Raw genomic sequence first — 19250 nt, forward strand, 5'->3', positions numbered from 1 at the left:
ATTGATGAGTAGATGTTGCCATCGGGGGGGGACAGGTGGAGGCCGATGACTGAAACGAAGACAGTATCCATTCTGAAGTGTAGTCAACACCCATCGGTCTTTTGTGATGTTTTGCCACTCTTGCAAATGACCTGCAATGCTTCCCCCCCCACTGGAGTGGTCCACGGCTCTGGGGGAAGGAAAGACTCATTGCTTTGACTGGGCTTTGCCGGTATTGTTGCCCATGCGTCGATTCCCTCCTCCTCTGGAACTACGCTTTCCTCTATACTGGGACTTCTGCTGTCCCTGCTGGTCTTGACTCTTCTGCCAGTGAGGGGTTTGAACCCGCTGTTTTGAAGAGCCCTTGTTGTAGGAGCGGTATTTCTTTTGGAACTCCTTTTTCTTCTCAAGCCCTACCGCTTTGAGAGTGTCCAGCTCTGCCTTCATGCGCTGCATTTCTTCGTCCGTACTCGCTCCAAACAATGAAGTCCCTGAAAAGGGCAAGTTCAAAATCCCGCGCCTGAGCTTCTGGTTTTAAAGCAGTCAGGCGCAACCCGGACGATCTCCTTGCCGATATTCCATGGGCATACCCATGCGCCGCTAAGGTAGCTCCGTCCACTGCAGCACTGATGACCTGATTGGAGACTTGACTGTCTTCCAAAAGGATCTCCTCAAAATCCTTACGGTCTTCCTGAGGGATTTTATCCACAAAACGCTGTAGAGAATCCCACAGGGACCTATCGTAACTCCCCAAAAGGGCTTCCGCGTTGGAAACTTTGAGAAAGGATGCAGAAGTACTACAGACTGGTCTCCCCCACGAATCTTGTGTCTTGCTCTCTTTGTCTGTAGGTACAGTTGAGGAGGAGGAGACCGCACCGGACTTCTTCGCTGCTGCGATGATTACTGAGTCCGGGGGCGGATCCGCTCTTAGAAACAGAGGGTCCTCCTCTGGAGATCGGTACTTCTTGAGGATCCTCGCTGGAGCCGCCCTTATCGTTGCTGGCGTGAGGGATACCTCCATCACTGGCTCTATAATTCCAGGCGGCAACAGGGGTTTAGGTGCAGACCTGTGATGCAGTATTTCAAAAATCACTGAGGTTAGGACCTGCGGAGTTAAGGGCACTCCCAGTGTCAGTGCCCCCCTACCCAGTATGTCCTGAAAAGTGAAGATATCATTGATCGGAAGTATCCTTGATGGAGGGGAGTCCATCAAAGTAGGCGAATAGTCTCTATGGGAGCGTGTCGGAAAAGAAGAGTTACTTGGAGATCTTCGTTTTCTCCTTCTGGTCCTGGATCTTGATTTTCGCCTGGTGGACCGCACCCTGAAGCGTGACCTTTCTCTATGCCGCACCGGGGAGCGTGAACTTTCTCTGGGCCTCACCGGAGAGCGTGATCGTTCTCTAGTCCTAGAGACTGGCTGTTTCAGTCTAGAAGCTGTCTCCTTGTCTGTAGCCCAGTGATGTAGTGGCTTATACCATCGTGGAGAGAGCCTGGCGGCGGGTGACTTCTGTACGGTGGCCCTCACTGGGGAGCGTTCAGGAGGTGTTACATAAACTGGTACTAATGGAGTGAAATTTTTCCTCAGTGTTACTGCGTGGCAAAAAATGTCAAAATAATGAAGCAAATCTATCCCAAAATAAAGCGGCATCACATAACATTATTAAAATTTTCTTCCCACACAATTTAGTCAAGCCTCTTGTGTAATTTGATCCTCGCCTGCCTCATAATTCTAGCAGCCCTGCCTACAGGTTTAAAAATGTTTTGCCACGAGGGGGTCCTTATGACTGACAATTTTGACAGGGGGGGTCTCGGGATCCAAAAGTTTGAAGACCTCTGCTGTAGGGGCATATCTGCTCATGCAGGGTGGCAAAGCTCTATCAGTGGTTGGGCCTGTACTATGGAACAAGCTCCCATTTCTGCTGAGGCAATGTCCAGATCATCTGATCTTTAGGAAAAAGTTGAAAACCTTTTTATTTAAAATGTGACATGGCTCTTAAATCTTTTCACTAGCTCTCCTTTCTCATCACTGTCTATTTCTTCCTCCCTTGCTACTGGTGTTTCTTTTGGCGCAGAGATACTCCTCCGGGAGTGGATTCTAGCGCGATACAAGCCCATAAATAAATAAATGCAGATATGACCTCACCAGTGGGATAGTGCAATTAGCCTTAGGGCTGTGAGAGTGGTGACTTACCTATGCCTTCAGGTAGTGTTAGCTGGTATGGCACCCGGGCATGGTGCCATGTCGACTTTATCATTATCCCCCTCACAGAGTATGCAAGCTGCAAGTGTAGTGGCATAGTTCCAGTGAGGGTCAGCTCCCAAGCCCTAGGTACTCAGAGTATCATTTATTAGCGACTTACAGAGGGCAGAAGTGCCAATTAGGGTTTTATTTTTAAGGAAGGAGCACTGGCACAGGAGACCTGGTTAGCTGGGACCATGTGCACTACATTTAAACCCACATCAAAACAAGGCAAAAAGTGTGAGGCTAACTATGCAAAAGAGGCACTTTCTCAAAAGAACTCAAGGCTCTTCGAAGGATGGCGAAAAATAACTTAAAATCGAGAAAATTTATGTAAGATGCAGTTTTCTAAGAAAATAAGATTTTGTGGCAGACAGAAGCCTGTATTAACACAAAAAGTAAATTGTATCTGTTTTGCCGAACACAATGTGGATGTTGCATAGATATAAATGAAAGAAAAAAAGTTCCGGTTATCTGGAAATATTTATAGGAGATCAGCTTTAGCCTTCATCCACCAATTTCTCAATGAGACCAAATGTATTCATAAGCAAATTCTCGATTACAAGGAAACAAGAAACTATATTATATACCTATACAGCAGCAAGGGTAAACAGAGTACCTTGAACCAACTCCACCCAGCCTTCGAAAAACAGCCTATAAATATTTCTCTTCGAAAACATTTTAAGGAAACCTTTCAAATGAAACTTTCATTACCTTGAAATGTTTTACCTTGTTTACAGGTATTGCAGTTGATACTTTGGCTCTGGCCATGTGTCTTTAGGTGGCTGGTGATGTATGCTGCACTCAGAAGTTTTCCACAGATGTTGCATGACACCTTCCCCTCGTGGCGTACCATGTGTGTCCGCAATCGGTCTTTGGTGGCAAACGCTGCAGTGCATGTCTGCAGAATAACATGAAAATGTATTACATGTCCAGAAAGGTACAACTGCAATTCTTGCCTGATCGGACGTCTGAGCATGCTGGGTCATTGTTTTGACATAGGCTGAGATGCAATCCAACTATATTTACTTTCAAAGGACTATCTAATATCATAGTGAGAAATTCAGCAAACAATTAAAATATATACACGTGAAATATATTTTGATGGTTATATTTGGCTTACACAACACCAAAATTAAAAGAAATTGAGGCTGTAGATGTGTTAATACGTGGAAACACTAGTACAGAGCAGAAATGCTTAATAGACTAAAGATATATAAATATGGAAGTGATGGTCACCAATGCATTTGCAAAAATAGTCTATCAATATAGTTCTCGAGTATGGTTGTTTTATTTAAAACATGCTTATCGCCTAGACAAATAAGCAATGTGTTTTATTTCTTCTGTTCAAACATCTGCTCTATTAAAGAGGAATCCAAAATAGAAGTGCAAAACAAGAATGAGGAGTTCCATTTTCAGCAACCTTTAACTGACAAATTGATTGCAAATTCCTTAGCTCAACTCACATATGTATACCATGTAACAATACTTCCACCCTTGCACTAATTAAATTAAATGAAATACCAGTATTTGTAAAGCGCACAGCTAGCTCCTAAGTGGTGTCCCGGCGCTGGGGGCCCTCGGAAAGATTAAGCGACCTATTGCCCAGAGTCATATGGTGCTTGGTTAACCTGCCGCCGGCACCAGGGATCGAACCGTGAAACCTGTAGTCCGGAGCCAGGGACCCTGGCCCCTGCGCCACACCTCTTCCACAATTATAGTCTATAAAAGTGACAACCTTCCACAGAATTACGAGTGCATGACGGAGACTAAACCAGGCTTAAAAGATCCATCTTGCTAAACGCAGTTTGTGAGTTGACTAATCAAAAACATTTCTGTGAATACCACAGTGCCAAATTGAAACACATGATGGGGGTCCCAGGGTTCCCCCAAACTACTGCCTCCTACTGGAGGAAAGGAGCAGGGAAACAATGTTTACATCTCCCTTCATGGATTACTGATTAGTAAAAATATCAAAGCTTGGCTGCCAGCTCACGCAACAGTTCATGGTGTGCATAGTGCACTGTCATCCAGGGATGCGGCGAGGCATTGGTCTTTATGCTCAATTTTCAAATGATGCCTTGAACAGCACTTCTTGCATGTAAATTCGTGAGGCAACACGTACCTAACTGCCTAAAAATATGCTGGAGCACAGCCTGGTCCATCACCTATTGAAATAAGGGTTCAGTCTCGACAACACCGGCATGCAATTTCTTTCATCAAAAAGATTTTGTCGAAAAAAATCTTATGGAATGAATATTCAGGTCACAACCATTGGTCATTAATACAGTGGGCTGTCAGTCCCTTGGAATAAAAAGAAATACGTCAGGTGGTGGATGACAAAACACAAAAGACATTCTTCAGATATGCATGACATTGCACTCAAGAATTTGAGTAAGCTGTATTCTGCAAGTGATGACACTTAGTGACAAACATTGAGCTGATACTAAACCTACGTAGTCAGACACCATTTCTTGCAGAGGAGTCTTCATGAATGGCCATGCTAGCTGAGTTAAGTGAGGGAAACATGAATGGTTTCTCTAGGACCTTTTGACAGTTGCAGATCTCCATAGTCCAGTCAGAGATGATAGTTGTCTATTTGTCAAATTTACAATTTAAGACTGAGCCGGACAGATGACTTCTGTTCCCCAGGTGTAGCGGTAAACAGTACAGTAGTGGTGGCCTAGCATTGCCTTCAGGGGGTTTATCTATATCCTATGTAACGAATATGATGGCCATGGTCCACTACTCGCCATGAGAATCTTCAGTTAATTTTAACACTCTTCTACCTGGGTTATTTCATTAGTGTTCGGGTTAGTGTAGTGGTACTGGACTCCAACAGTCACATAGTCTTCCCAATAGGGAAGACTTCATTGGACCTCCAGACATTCCTTAAGGGGCCTCATGTGCAGCCTTGCACAATGAACTGTCAAAATGCAGGAAGCCAATGTCTCCAGATGATACCATAATATGTCTGGATAGCCAACAACCTCATCTCTAAAAGGAAAGACTTCTGAAAGACGCACATCCATTATTATATACAGATATTACAACTTTTGCATTGGAATCAGTCTGGACTTCCCCAGATTGTTTTGAAGGCCTAGATTGGTTGGAACTGTCATTGTAGTTTTGTAATGCTGATGAAATCTCTGCTACAAACTGGCATTCAAGAACTCATGCAGATATGGGAAAAAAAATGTTCTCAGATGAGCCACTACTACTCACATGCACTTGGAGAACACATTTGGCACAGATCGTAGGCCAAATTAAAATATTTATTGCACTGCAAACTTCTGAAACTTCATGTGCTTCAAAGAGGCAGGTTTATGGAAATAGGCATTCTTGACATCTATGGCAAACTTGCAGTCCACTTGACTCATTTGAAGGTAGATGTGATGCAATAACAGCATGCTGAAAAAGTGTCTTTATCTATTTAGTTGTAGTTCACAAGTCCATATACATACCTTCTTATTAATAAGTACTTTAAGCATTTACTGTTTATTGTTTCAGCTTTTGGTATTTTTTTGTACTGCTCTTTTTGCATAAACAGTTCTTACTTCTATTTTGAGGTGCTGCATATGCTGATAGAGCACATGCTGGTCACTTGTGATGCTTTTCCACTCAGCCAATTGTCGAGAGCCCCCACCCCTCCAGCAGAGTAGATACAGAAAGTTTAGTAACAGTTGGTGGTACGGAGTAGACTCCTCTGTCGTTATGATCTTGTCCAGCAGTTCTGCTAAATAGTGTCATTGACCAGGAGAAGTAAGAGCACCTTACTCCCAAAACAGTGGACAGCAACACAAAGAGAAAAAAAAATTCCAAATTGAAAAAAGCTACAGAAATGCCCAATATTACCCACAGGGAGACTACTCTCTAGTCAATGAAGTGGAACATGTGCATGAAGTGCCAGACCGCACATAAGACCATGTCAGTAGCAGAGTCCTAAATCCAGACTGAATAGGAGATTGGATGGAATGAGTACCTAGAAAATGTTCAAGTTTTAACACCACAGTATTATCTACTACTTTAGCGAAGGATGGCAAGGTAATAGCTGGCTGTAAGATGGCTGCTTTAGTTAAAGGGAGGCAGGGTTTTATAATAAGAGGAGTTTAGCGCAGACGGCAAAGAAATTTGGACTGAGCTTCCAGACACACACTGATTGAGGCCACGTCATAAGGATGCTGTACCTCTCAAGTAGGGATAGGCTGGTTTCAAATTTGTATAAGGCCCAGAAAGGATATAATCCTTTGCAAACTAGAGCCTGGTGGCAGGAGAACAGTATGGAGCTCATTAACGAGAAAGAATGGAAGTATCTGCCTAATTTTAATTTCCTGCAGAGAGTTTATCTAGCCTTATTGAAAACTGGAAAAATATATCGAGGGAAGCCATCCTCTTGCTTGAGATATAGGACCAAGGAGCTTGACTTCCACCATATGGTTTGGTCATGCCAAACAATAGTGGAACTCAAGCTGTGCACAATAAAAGGTGACATACCTAAGCTCATGCTGAAGAAAATTAATTACGTAACTGTGCTCCAGTATTGGCAACTTTCATAGATTCCCATGCTTGAATCATCCCCCGTTGTCTTAGTGGGAGTCCACGGTACCATAGTAAAGTAGTATGTATCAATATAGTTGGCTATTAAACTGACTTTGCATTGCCATTATGGCCTACCTATGGCCTTTTTAAAATAAAAATAAAAAATGACCTAACTAAGTATAACTAATCAGGCAATAGCACCCTCTAGAATACTCCCAACAAAGGCTGAGACCCTTACATTTTCAACCACAAGTGGGACGAAATAATCCCAATCTGTAAGGGGAACCTCTCAGGGGTGGAGGGTGGGTCGAATGCGAGTCTATGAAAGTTAACACTGGAGAACTGCAGTTACAGGTAGGTAACTAATTTTCTTCACCAGCACTGGATCTTTCATAGATTCACATGCTTGAATCAGTTTTAAACATAGGGGTAATAGAAGTAACCTTGAGGATGGTGGTTAACAGTCTAAAGCATATCTGCATAAATTCATCTATGCATTACTCTGCATACATTATCCATATATGAAAAGAGAATCATGCAGTATACTACTGTATCAATACATTAGAAGAAACATATCAATAATCATTTTAAGTTACAGAGGATCACCTTGATGAAAAAGAGGACGTAAAACTACCTGTCCTACAGCTGCATCACTTTTCCATGCCAATTCCAGGCAGTAGCGCTGTGTGAACATGTGGGTGCTCTTCTAAGTCGCAGCACAACATTTCTTTTCCAGTGGGACGACGGCAAACAAAGAAGTGGATAACTACCCTCATAGATTGCAATTTTGTCCTTGCAGAGTGGTTTGCCAGCTTTGTTATGGCAAAACTGAATGGCAGCCGAAATCCATCTTATGACTATTGCTTTCGTAACTGCAGTACCTTGTGCCTAAGAGACAAGCAGTTGAAACATTTTCCAGAATTGCCTAGTGCGATGAAGATAGTATTTATTACACCGCTTAATAACCAAGGTACGAAGAGACCTTTCTGCTAGGGATGCTGGATTTAGGGAAAAAAGTACAAAGTATGATAGGTACACTGAGATGAAATTGCGATGGGACCGTGTGGATAAATGTTGGATTTGTCCTTCGAAGCACACAATTATCAGTGAAATACAGGAACGGTTCCTGCGTCGTTAAGCGGGAATTTCGGTTACTCCTTTCGTGGAAGTGAGAGCCAAGAGTAAAGCAACCTATCACGTGAAAAACTTTAGGTCTCCTTTGTGAATGGGTTGGAATGGAGGCTTCATAAGTTGGGAGAGAACCAAATTGCCGGGATCCTTTGCCAGACACACTGGGACTTTGTGTCCCAGAAGCAGATAGGACCGGTTTCGGGGTTTTCAGCCCTCATCAGCCAGGATAGCCTGAATCCAGTGGCACAGCGAGTCCGGGACCCACGTCTTTCCAGGGAGGACCTGGCCTGCCAGTTCGGGCTGGACTGTTCCCATTGGGTGCAGGGTCAAGACTGATTTGCATATGGGTGGGTTCAAACTGGAATGGCACGGGGAACACAAAATGATGGATTTATACCCAGATCTCTTTACTGGGGTGAATGTATGAATGTTCTGCATTCTGTCCATCAACTGTTCTTTCTGCATCAGATAAGGTAATTGGCGGCAAATAAGATTTTACCTTTTTGTCACCATCAAATCAAAATCATTAATGTATCCTAAGGGGTCACCCATGTGTGCTCTTTGAGGAGAGCAAAAGCACACAATGAGGAAACTTGAAGTGCAACAGTTTTAATTAGGGTGAAACAGAAGGCTACTGGGGAGTCCCAAGAAGCTGGAAAAGCTAAAAAACAAAAAAACAGCCCATAGGAAGTAGAAGGGTTATTAGCTATACGGCAAATAAGGTGCCTAAGGCCAAAGGGAAGCCCCAAGGGAAGGGGCATTTCAAATCGGATTTTAAAAAATTGAAACCCTGGGGAATTTGACAAATAAACGATGAGACCAGCGAGCATGAAAACAGTGATAAAACCCAAAGTGCCTGAAGGACAACCAGCCTGGTCTGATGACCACTAGTTCGCTCCTTCACCTTCCCACCTGTAATAATAGTGGAGTGTCATAACCGGTTTGATGTGCTAGGGAACCGAAAGGGAGCTACTAGTAATTAATCCTGAGAACGCACTACCCACTCCAGGGCATAATAAATCCATAGCCCCTGGGAGAGATGCCACACACAAAAAGCTAGAAGCCATACATGAACAGATAATAGGAATATATGAGTCACATGCTAAAATCTGTAAATGAAAAGGTTGTTAAATTAACTCCTCTAGTATTGACACCAAGTTCAGAAAAATAACAAAACACAGAGGGAACTAGGCCGACTAGCCCTAGCCCCAAAGCGAAGCAGGGTGGAAGATCTGTAGCATGCAAACAGTCTAGGCCGCATGCAGTAACCTCTACTAGGTCTACCAGAATGGAAAGGTAGATACCCACATGCCAGCAGGTCAAGGGCAGCAAAGCAGTCTTATAGATGGAGAATACCGGCGAGTGTGCCTGAGAGGGGCGAAAGACCCTCAAAACATGAGACCGAATTCACTAACACCTCTGCTAAAAAAATAAATCCAAGAAGTCCAGCAGGGAGGCAACACTAACAGTGGGGCATTTATATGGTTAATGTTCTGAAAATTGTGCCCACAGCAAGAGAATCACAGGCCTCCTTAATTAACAAGGCCACTCACTAACTAAGAAAAGAACGGGGCTTTAGAGCTGTTATAAGAAAAGACTTAACAAGAGTGGCCAGAATTAGCAACGAGCTATGCCTGACAATTATATCGCCCTAATGCTAGCAAGCTATGACCTAGTGGAAGGATTAATAGGGCTGGAATGTAGGTTTAGGCCCTCAATAGAATCTTGTATTAGACTTCAGGTCAATCCCCCACCCTCTATAAAACAGACTAGCAATACTCATAAAATGAACTCACCGGCAAGCATTTGTTATTAACAAGCAAAACCGTACTTGCACTTTACCTTGAAAAAAAGAATCATATGTATTGTATACAAGAAGATATTGTAATGTATTATACAAAAACAATTAATATGATGATGAATCATCATCATATGAATTGTTTTTGTATAATACATTACAATTTCTTCTTGTATACAATGTATGAAATGGGTGACCACATTAGTGACAATTAGATAAAAGTGGCCACAAAAAAAATCTTTAAATCTCGGTCACTGTGTGTCCATATGTAGTTTTTTGTGTACCCCCCAAAATATAATTTTTCCACATAAATATGTGCTTTAAGAAGTATACACCCATCTTGCGTTTTGTTCCCATCTTTCTTTATTGATTTGTTTATGTTTAAATAAGTAATTCGTTTTCTTGAATACATCAATGTAAGCTACAGCATAGAGCTTACTATAAATAATTTTTCGAAAATCATAAAAGCAAACAGAAGAATAAATCCCATGTAGGCACTCTTACCAATTTATTCGTGAATTGTCGGGAGGCAAATAGGATTGGACTCAAGACAATAGCAGAAGCTCCTAAAACCAATGCTGCATGGACCATTTAAGAGCTACTAGAATAAGGAGACCGTGCTCCAGCTTCATTGTGTTGAGAATTCTCAATATGAGATAGAATCCCGAACCATCTCATTGAAAGGGCATTTCCCCACGACCGGATATCGATTTACATAGAATTTAGCATTCTTGTCTTTATCGAAGAGATCCAACACTGGCTTGCCCCACTGCAAGAAAGTGCCCTCTTTCTGCACAGTCACCCCAACTTTTTGCCAAACTGTTGATGTACTTTGACTGAGTGTGCCTGGGTACCTGCCAACCAGGTAGCCAGGCTCTATTTTCTTTCCCTAAACTGAATTAAAATAAAACCAATTGGCACTCTTTGGCCACATGTCAGTCCCTTTTAAATGGTACCATAGGTAACAAGGGCACTGTGACCAGGGAAGGACTCTAAGGGGTGCAGCACTTATTGTGCCACCCTTAGAGGCCCTGTACCTTTACACACACACTCACTGTCCTTGCAGGCTGCGTGTTTTGGTGCAGAACAAAGTGAACATTCGGTAGGTATAGCACACATCTCTGTGTGCCATGCCAACAACTCACTGCCCTGGCATAGGTCAGTCACCCCTTTAGTTGGGTGCACTTGTATAGACCAGTTGTGAGGGTACAGGTGCATGGTCCTGTACCCCTACAGAGTCTAAGCCAATTCTTAGACATTTTAACTGCTGTAATGCCATTAACAGTATATGGTACAGGGAGTTTGTCATTACGAACTCCACAGCACCATAATGGCTTTACTGAAAACTGGGAATTTTAATATCAAACTTCTCAGCATAATAAACCCACACTGATACCAGTGTGGGATTTAATTAAAATGCACTCAGAGATCATCTTAGAGATGCCCCCTGAAAAACTACTTCAGTCTAGTGTCCTGGCTGAGTGGCTGCTCACCAGCTGCAACCATCAGACATGCTTCTAGACCCCTGGGTCGAGAGCCTTCCCCTCTCGGGGAGTCTGGAACAATGCACATCCTGGGACGAAGTGCCAAGCCTCCTCCCCCAGGATGGGCAGGGTACACGAAGGGGAAGCTTCAAAGGCGTGTCGCTTTTGTGAGCTAGCCCATGCCATTTGCGCCAGCAACTGGCCCCCACCGGATCTGACCCCCACTTTGAGCGGGAGAATCGGCAGGAAAACCAAGTGAGGAAGGGAGGTGTTCCTACCTTTGCCAACACCAACCCTCAGGTGGGGGAGGCGAGGGGAAGCACAACTCTCAGTCCCTGCCATCTTGCAGATAGGGGGACCTAACCAACCAGAGAAAGGCATATGCCCTCTTCCGATGGTATCGCCTTCTTCGCCCTAAGTTGGCAGGGTATGCCCAGACGTGGGTCCCTTGCTCACTTTGCCACTGGATTCAAGATATCCTGGCTGATGAGGATTATGAACCAGACACCAGTCCCAGGGTGCTTGTTTCCGGTCCAGGGAAGACATGGCTTAGCAGTTCGGGCCGGACTGTTCCCATGAGGCACAGGGTCAGACTAATTTGCATATGGCCATGTCTGAACTGGGGAGGTGGAATGAGCTACAGAATGATGAGGGGTTAAACTCAGATCAGTTGACTGGGGGGGAGTGTTTGATTTGCTCAAACGCGCCGTCCATCATCCTCTTTAGTATCGCTTTGTTCGCCCTAATTTGGCAGGGTATGCCCAGACGTCGGTCCCTTGCTGACTTTGCCACTGGATTCAAGATAGCCTGGCTGATGAGGGTTATGAACCCGAAACCGGTCCCAGAGGGCGTGGCTAGCAGCCAGACATGGCGGTCGTCTTTCAGACGAGCTCCAAACCCGGGCCGCAAAAATCCTGAAATATACCCGGTAAACGCTGCAGAACGGAGTCTAAAAGTGCAGTGGTGATCGGCTGAGAAGGGCACGAAGACTCGGTGCCGCCTAACAGATTGTGGTAGCGAGCAGACTCGGAAATACGACCCATGAGGCCTGACTGCACGACAGAGCGGGGACCTGCACCAGGCATATCGCAGGGAATTACTCAAATCAACGCCCACGAGACCGGAGCTGCAATAGGTACACGTCGCACTGGCATATGAATGCATCAGAGGCCAGGAGGTGACTTTGAAGAGGGCGCTGTTGCGGAAATCGGGAGTGCAACGTTGGGAAGGAAGTGAGGCCGCAGAGTGGGGACTGAATTCACGCGAGCTCGAGGATGCAGTGAGGCCCTGTGACACAGCTAGATGCAGCGGCGAAGCAATGAAGACTGCACTTCCCAGACAGCACTGACGCCAGGAGAAGGTAGTGGGCTATAGAGTCCATACGAACATTGCTAAAGGGGCACCGGCAACGTATGTACGATGAGTGCTTACCGAGGAGTGAACCCCCGACAGCTGAGGCCCGGTGAGCTGGCAACACCGCATACGGCAATATTGGAGAGTGAGCGATGCGAGAAGGTGGTGGGCGCCTTAACACTATCATAAGAGAGCCCCTGTGAGACCGGAGGGACAGAGCGGCCTGCTTCTCCTGGATGTGAAAGTGAAATGGGGGATTACCAGGTGGCGACGGCTTGAAACGAGAGAAGCCCGGGGGAACAAGGGACATTACAGAGGCCCCATGAACACGGTCGAGCTAGGGCTGAACGAATGGAGACCGCAGCATGTCCTGGAGTAACCGCCTAACATGGATTCTTGGTTGCCATACCCTTGTGCATTAACACACATCACCGTTGCGAAGGTGCAGCATGAGTGGTGGGACGCTGCGCCGGGATTGCCGCAACGACACCACCGGTACAGATGAACTGGGGCTTCATACCCCCACTGTGATACTGAGCTACTGCACTGAATGATAAGCATTGGGAGACAGTGGTGGAAAGGCGGTGTGCAGGAGAACAGGCCGAACAGCCCTGTATTGTGACTGGTAAGATTGCGCTGTGATACTGCTGGAGGGGGCCTGGAGTGAATGCTGAGACAGTGCACTGGTGCCCCACAGACAGACCACTGGGAGGCCATTACCAACCCCCAACACACTGTATACTGTTGGTTTGGACTGCATAATGGGGCGTTACAGAGGGAAACAACAGGACCCGAGCGGCCCAGACCCTGTCCTGGATACAGGGGAGCATGCGGATAACACGCTTACTTCTGGGTGTATTCTACCTACGGTTGCACCCGCACCTGTGGACAAGCTGGATCTCATACTGCAAGAAGTACACGAATCTAGGAAGGCGATGGAATTGCAGACTACTGGCCTTAACTTGCTCCAGGCAGACCATACTAAGCTCGCGGACAAGGTGAAGAAAAATGCGAACTTGGAAGAAGTGGTCCCGCAACAGACACAATGAAACCAAGGTAAAACAACTACAAGACCAGGTCGCCATCCTGCTAGACCAAGTGGGAAACGCAGAAGGCAAGGCCCGGCGAAACAACATTCGCGTCATTGCACTGCCGGAAAAAAGTGAGGGAAATGATGCAACGCGTTATATTTGAGCAGTGGTTCAGGGACCACATCACGAGTGAGGGACTCTCCACGTAATACTGCATAGAGCGAGCACATAGAATACCTACCGGACGACCGAAACCAGGGGTTCCCCCTCGACCTTTCATAGTGAAACTACTGAACTTTCGCGACAGAGACACTCTCCTACAAAAAGCTTGCGAGTCATCTCCAATACACTTTGCAAATACAAACATTTTGTTATACCCGGACTACACAGTCTTGGTACAGAGGCAGCGTTCTTCATTCTTGGTGGTTAAAAAGAGGCTCAGAGACAAACCTGAAATATGCATTTCTCTTCCCGGCACGCTTGAAAATTTTGCACCAACAAAAATCGTATCTTTTCGAAAGCCCGGGGGACGTGGAAGACTGGCTGGAAGTGATGGAGCTAACCAACGCTGCAACATCTAACTCTCAACACACCGCAAAGAGTCAAACTGGCTTTGATGCATCAGCTGGTCAAGACAACAAGAGATCGCGCCGGACTCCTGCACGCAGATAGATCACTTCTTAGCAGATGCGACAGAACAAATCACAGGCGATCATCGCTGAGGCCACTTTCACACATGCCGCAAGGATGGAAGCCAAGTCCTCCTCGGACGAAGAAGCGATACACAAATCGGACTTTGAAGGCAGTGTGGCTCTATTTCCATCTGCGACTCCGCAGCTTTTTAGCGACCTTTATGGTTGATTGTACCCGCAAGTATTACTTATGTAACTGCAAAATGCTCTATTGTAACATGATGATCGCGATACGGGCAAGTTCATTTCAGTGTTTAAATGCTTCCTTAGGCCCGGGCTTCCGTAGAAGCTTATCTGTATTGTTGTGAAAAAGGATACTCGCATGCGGAGCGCTAGCGATGTCCCACACATGGCGAAGGCGCTTTACATGACCATGGAGTTCTTCTTGGTTCAGTTAAGTTATGTGGTCCGGCATAGTTTGGTGACCAGACCGAGTATTGGGTTTTTTGGGCGGAGGGACAGTCTCATAGTACGGATGTTAATAGATAGGCTCTATCACTGGCGCCCCGCATTAGCTTTTCATCAGATACAGACACATCACAATGCAGGCGCAAGGTAGATACACCATAATAACGTGGAACATACGGGGACTGGCCCAGTGCAGAAATGGCATAGAATACATGCGCAGCTGCAGCGCCGTAAAGCACAGATAGTATACCTGCAAGAGTCTCATATGGTGGACACTGAGGTGACAAAACTATGCAAAAAAATGGAGAGGACAAATGTTTCCACTTCTCACTCCAGCTTTGCAAGAGGGACCACAATCTGGGTGAGACATGGAGTACCATTTATAGCTCTGGAACAGATGGTGTACAAACTAGGGAGGTATATATTCGTGAAGGGGACGATAGATGGTCAACCTGTAGTACTAGGTATGGTGTATGCTCCAAATTGTGATCAGGAGAAGTACTGGGACACGGTGAGCGGGGCACTAGTGGGATGGGATTCACATCCATGGAGACTAGAAGGAGATTGCAATGCAGTAGTAAACCTGCCCTTAGACCGGTCACACCCGCCCCCTAAATGGAGCTGGAGTGTTCAAACAAGCTGAGGCGATGGGTAGATGGGCGAATGGATGGGAACTATGCGATATTTGGAGGATGCGACACCCTGTGCACAGGGAGTACTCATATTGTTACGCAGTACACGACCTACGTACCAGAATAGATAGGATATACTGCTTCAATAGGATAGCGATGCAAACGCTTCACACAACATATTTACCCAAAACTTTCTCGGATCATAATCCACTGGAGATCGTTAATCCACTGGAGACAGTTATTGCCTGGGGAAGGGTACCCACATGGCGGACGTGGCCACAGATGTTAGAAGACTCAGTCTTCCGCAGTGATCTTTCAGAAACCATTGATCATTATTTCGCAGAAAATAGCAATACGGCAACAAACAGGCTGATAGAATAGGGCACTTTTAAAGCTGTGATCCGGGGAAAGCGATGAGCATGACTGTGGACTCTCCACGCAATACTGCATAGAGCGAGCACATAGTCCCTAGTAGAAGTAGAAGTGGAAGATAATATGGGAAGGTTGGAACAAGAGGCAATAACAAATGAAGACCAAAGGGTCCACTACAGGAGGCAAGAATTAAACATGCAGAGCTCCTAGAGTCGTTACGGGTCATCGACGATCAGGCATGCTCGCGACGTACCCACACTGACACAGATAAGTCTGGGACTCTACTCGCCAGATTGATCCGCTATGTCCCTCCTATGGTGGTTATACAAGAGGTCAAAACAATGGATGGAGACAATGTCAACACACAGGCAGATATCAATGCAGCCTTCTGACATTATTACGCCACATTATACAGTGCACCGGGTGGCAACACAGAGTTACAGACAGAGGCTGTCCTATCCAACTTAACATACCCGAGAGTCACAGCGGACGCCCAGAAAGACCTCACAGGGCCCATTATCCAGTCTGAGATCAGAGTAGCTATGAAGGGACTTCCGCGGAATAAAACTCCTGGTATGGACGGGCTCCTAATTGAATTCTACAGTGCATATGCAGAATCCATAGTGCCCCAATTGGAACTATTAAATAACGCAGCATGGGAGAAGGGCTCTTTACCACTCACCATGGCACAAGCATCGGTTATATCTCCCCCAAAGGCGGGGAGAGACTCCACAGATATGGCCAACTACTGTCCGTTGTCATTATTAACCACGGAATATAAAGTAAGGTATTAGCCAACAGGCTATTGCCTTCTCTGCCCAAACTAGTTCATATAGACCAAACCGGGTTTTTACCAACATGTAGCACATCACTAAATATTAGGAAATTACACTATCTAATGACAGAAGCTCTGAACGGATATCCACATGCGGGCTGTATTTCCCTAGATCTGAGACAGGCTTTTGATTCAATCAACTGGGAGTATATGTTTCAGGCCCTAGAGAAATTTGGGATTCCGCAGGGATATATTGCCTGGCTGAGTCACCTATATAAGGCCCCCACAGCGTGGGCCCGCACTGGTAATTTTATCTCAGAGGAATACACCATATATAAAGGGACTAGGCAGGGCAGCCCTCTGTCACCTCTTATTTTTATACTGGCCCTGGAACCATTGGCTATAAAAATGCGATTTTTTTTTTTTTTACAGACCGGGGTTGACCAGTAGGGAACATATTGCACCTTTTCTCTGCATACGCGGATGCCATTATTCTGTGCCTACATGACCTCTGCCTGCCCTTGGCCCCAAAATATGAGACATTTAGTCATTTTGAAACTGTCCGGCTTGGCCATCAACGTTGCGAAATCGCACGCTTTCTTCTTCACGGACCACGTAGAAATGGAAGACTTTGGAGACACTAGACCACACGTGGCCTCTGACACATTTTAGTACCTAGATATACAGATTTTTAGAACGCATGTAGATATGTTAGACGGTAATTTACACAGAGCAATCCGAGCTTTGCGCTCAAGTATCACTTTCTGGACTACACTATCGCTGTCAGTTATGGGGAGGGCAGCCCTAGCAAAAATGGTGGTCCTGCTGCTTACTATATCATTTCACTAATATACCGCTAATAGTGTCACAAGCCACGTTTAAGCTGCTGAACCGTTACTCATAGACCTTATTTGGGGCAAGAGTAAGACGTACAAACCTGAAAAAACTGCAGGTAGGCACACGCATGGGAGGCCTGGGCATTCCGGATTTGCGTGCGTATTATCATGCATTCCAATTGCAGTGGTCGTCGTTTTGGACGGCGGGGCACAACTTACAAGAAATAGGGTACACGGAGGCAGACAGACAGTGGCGCATTACATGTCCTATTGCTTCCTGGTAGTAGATCACCGAAAGACCTCCCCCCACTACTAAACACGACGCTCTGGTGCACTGCAGTATGCACAAGCACCCCCTGCATACGCGGGTAACATTCCATTGTTAGGGATCCCACTGGCGGAAGGCAGGCTTACTAAGCGTAAATTGACATACCTGGTTGGATGCGGGGATTAGCACAGTGGCAGATCTACTCTAAGCAGGACACTGCTTGACCATGACACCTTTGTTAATGAAACCGTGGACCCGGCACACTTATACTTAATACATGCGGCGCTACTTCAATATATATATAAAAACATACTGGGCCCCGCATAGACAAGTACCCCCTACTAATGACCTGATCAAGATGGTACATTATATGGGCAGAGGCAGGCACCTTATTAGATAGCTCTACACAGGTATCAGCTCACATACGAGAATCACTTTGGATACACTGAGAACTGCATGAACTGAGGACATAGGCAGAGACCTAACAGATAAAGAATAGACAAAAATGCTTGAACATCCAAGGAAAACATAGAAAAATGCAAAATTTAAATTCATCCAGACCATGGTGTTGTACCAAGCTTACCTCACACGCCACATAAATTGGATAGAATGTTCCCCCAAACGTTAACACTACTGTCCGAGATGCTTGTTAGACGGGGCAAACCTAATTCACATGCTATGGTCTTGTCCGAAATGGCGGGGGTACTGGGACACTGTTAGGTAAAGTACAGGGGAAGCGGTAAACCGTGAAATACTGAACACAATAGAGGAATGTATTATAGGGCTACACAAACAAACGTCAAAACAAAGTACAATATCACATTATAGACCTAGCGCATATCTTAGCCATACGGACTATCACTTTGCGATGGAAATCACGAAACCCCCCAGCTATAATAACCTGGCATGCAGGTGCTGAAAGTGCTGCACTGCGCAGAGAATAACTGAGAGGCCTACGCAAAACACCAATAGCGTGAGAGTGGGACGTTATGCTAGAGGCCATGAAATCAATGGATATTGCTCAGGAAACCTTATAAGATATGTCGCTGAGTGCACGAAGAGGTAACCATACTCTGTAAACAGTACATTGGTGGAGATGTAATATACGAATGCATAACCTGGTTACGAGCCTGCATCATTTCATACGAGATACATAAGATAAATACATACGCTTGAGACCGGGGGGATATGGGAGAGGGGCGTTGGGGACAGGTTTATTGGACTAATGTCACAAATATGGCCAACACCAGAGATTGACATCACAACGAAAGAAATATGGACATTTCTAAGGTTACAACATTATTGTCTATATCAAACTCTCCGAAGGGATGTGCAGATATTATGTACATGATTATTGTGACAGAAATGGTTATACAAGATATGTAAAGTGATGATATGATGTATAAAATGAAAAATCAATAAAAGTATGTTTCAAAAAAGAAAAAAAATATATACATGAACCCGAAACCGGTCCCAGGATGCTTGTTTCCGGTCTAGGGAAGACATGGCTTGGCAGTTTGGGCTGGATTGTTCCCATGAGGCACAGGGTCAGACTGATTTGCATATGGGAAAATATGGAATCAGCACCCATCAAATAAATGTTTTCTAGAAAGTCTCTGGTGTCAGTCAAGAAATCAGTCTCATAAGAAACAGGTCCGGACTTGAATGGTACTTCTTTTTCAATTCTTTATTATGATGGTCAACCGCTGATGC

General features: G+C 45.2%; 1 protein-coding gene across 16 annotated transcripts in view; it reads right to left on the minus strand.

The window, feature by feature from the left end:
• Positions 1–19250, minus strand: part of VEZF1 (vascular endothelial zinc finger 1) — a 305190-nt gene that overhangs the window by 175903 nt on the left and 110037 nt on the right. For 9 of the 16 annotated variants that reach the window (XM_078679758.1, XM_078679761.1, XM_078679756.1 and 6 more), the window contains one exon: positions 2933–3119. In XM_078679758.1, coding sequence (XP_078535884.1) covers positions 2933–3119 — 187 coding nt within the window. The remainder of the gene's footprint in view (positions 1–2932; positions 3120–19250) is intronic. The other 7 variants (XM_078679753.1, XM_078679755.1, XM_078679762.1 and 4 more) reach the window with 1 other exon arrangement.

Source organism: Lissotriton helveticus, chromosome 3_1 (assembly GCF_964261635.1).
Source record: "Lissotriton helveticus chromosome 3_1, aLisHel1.1, whole genome shotgun sequence".
In the NCBI taxonomy this organism is placed as follows: domain Eukaryota; kingdom Metazoa; phylum Chordata; class Amphibia; order Caudata; family Salamandridae; genus Lissotriton; species Lissotriton helveticus.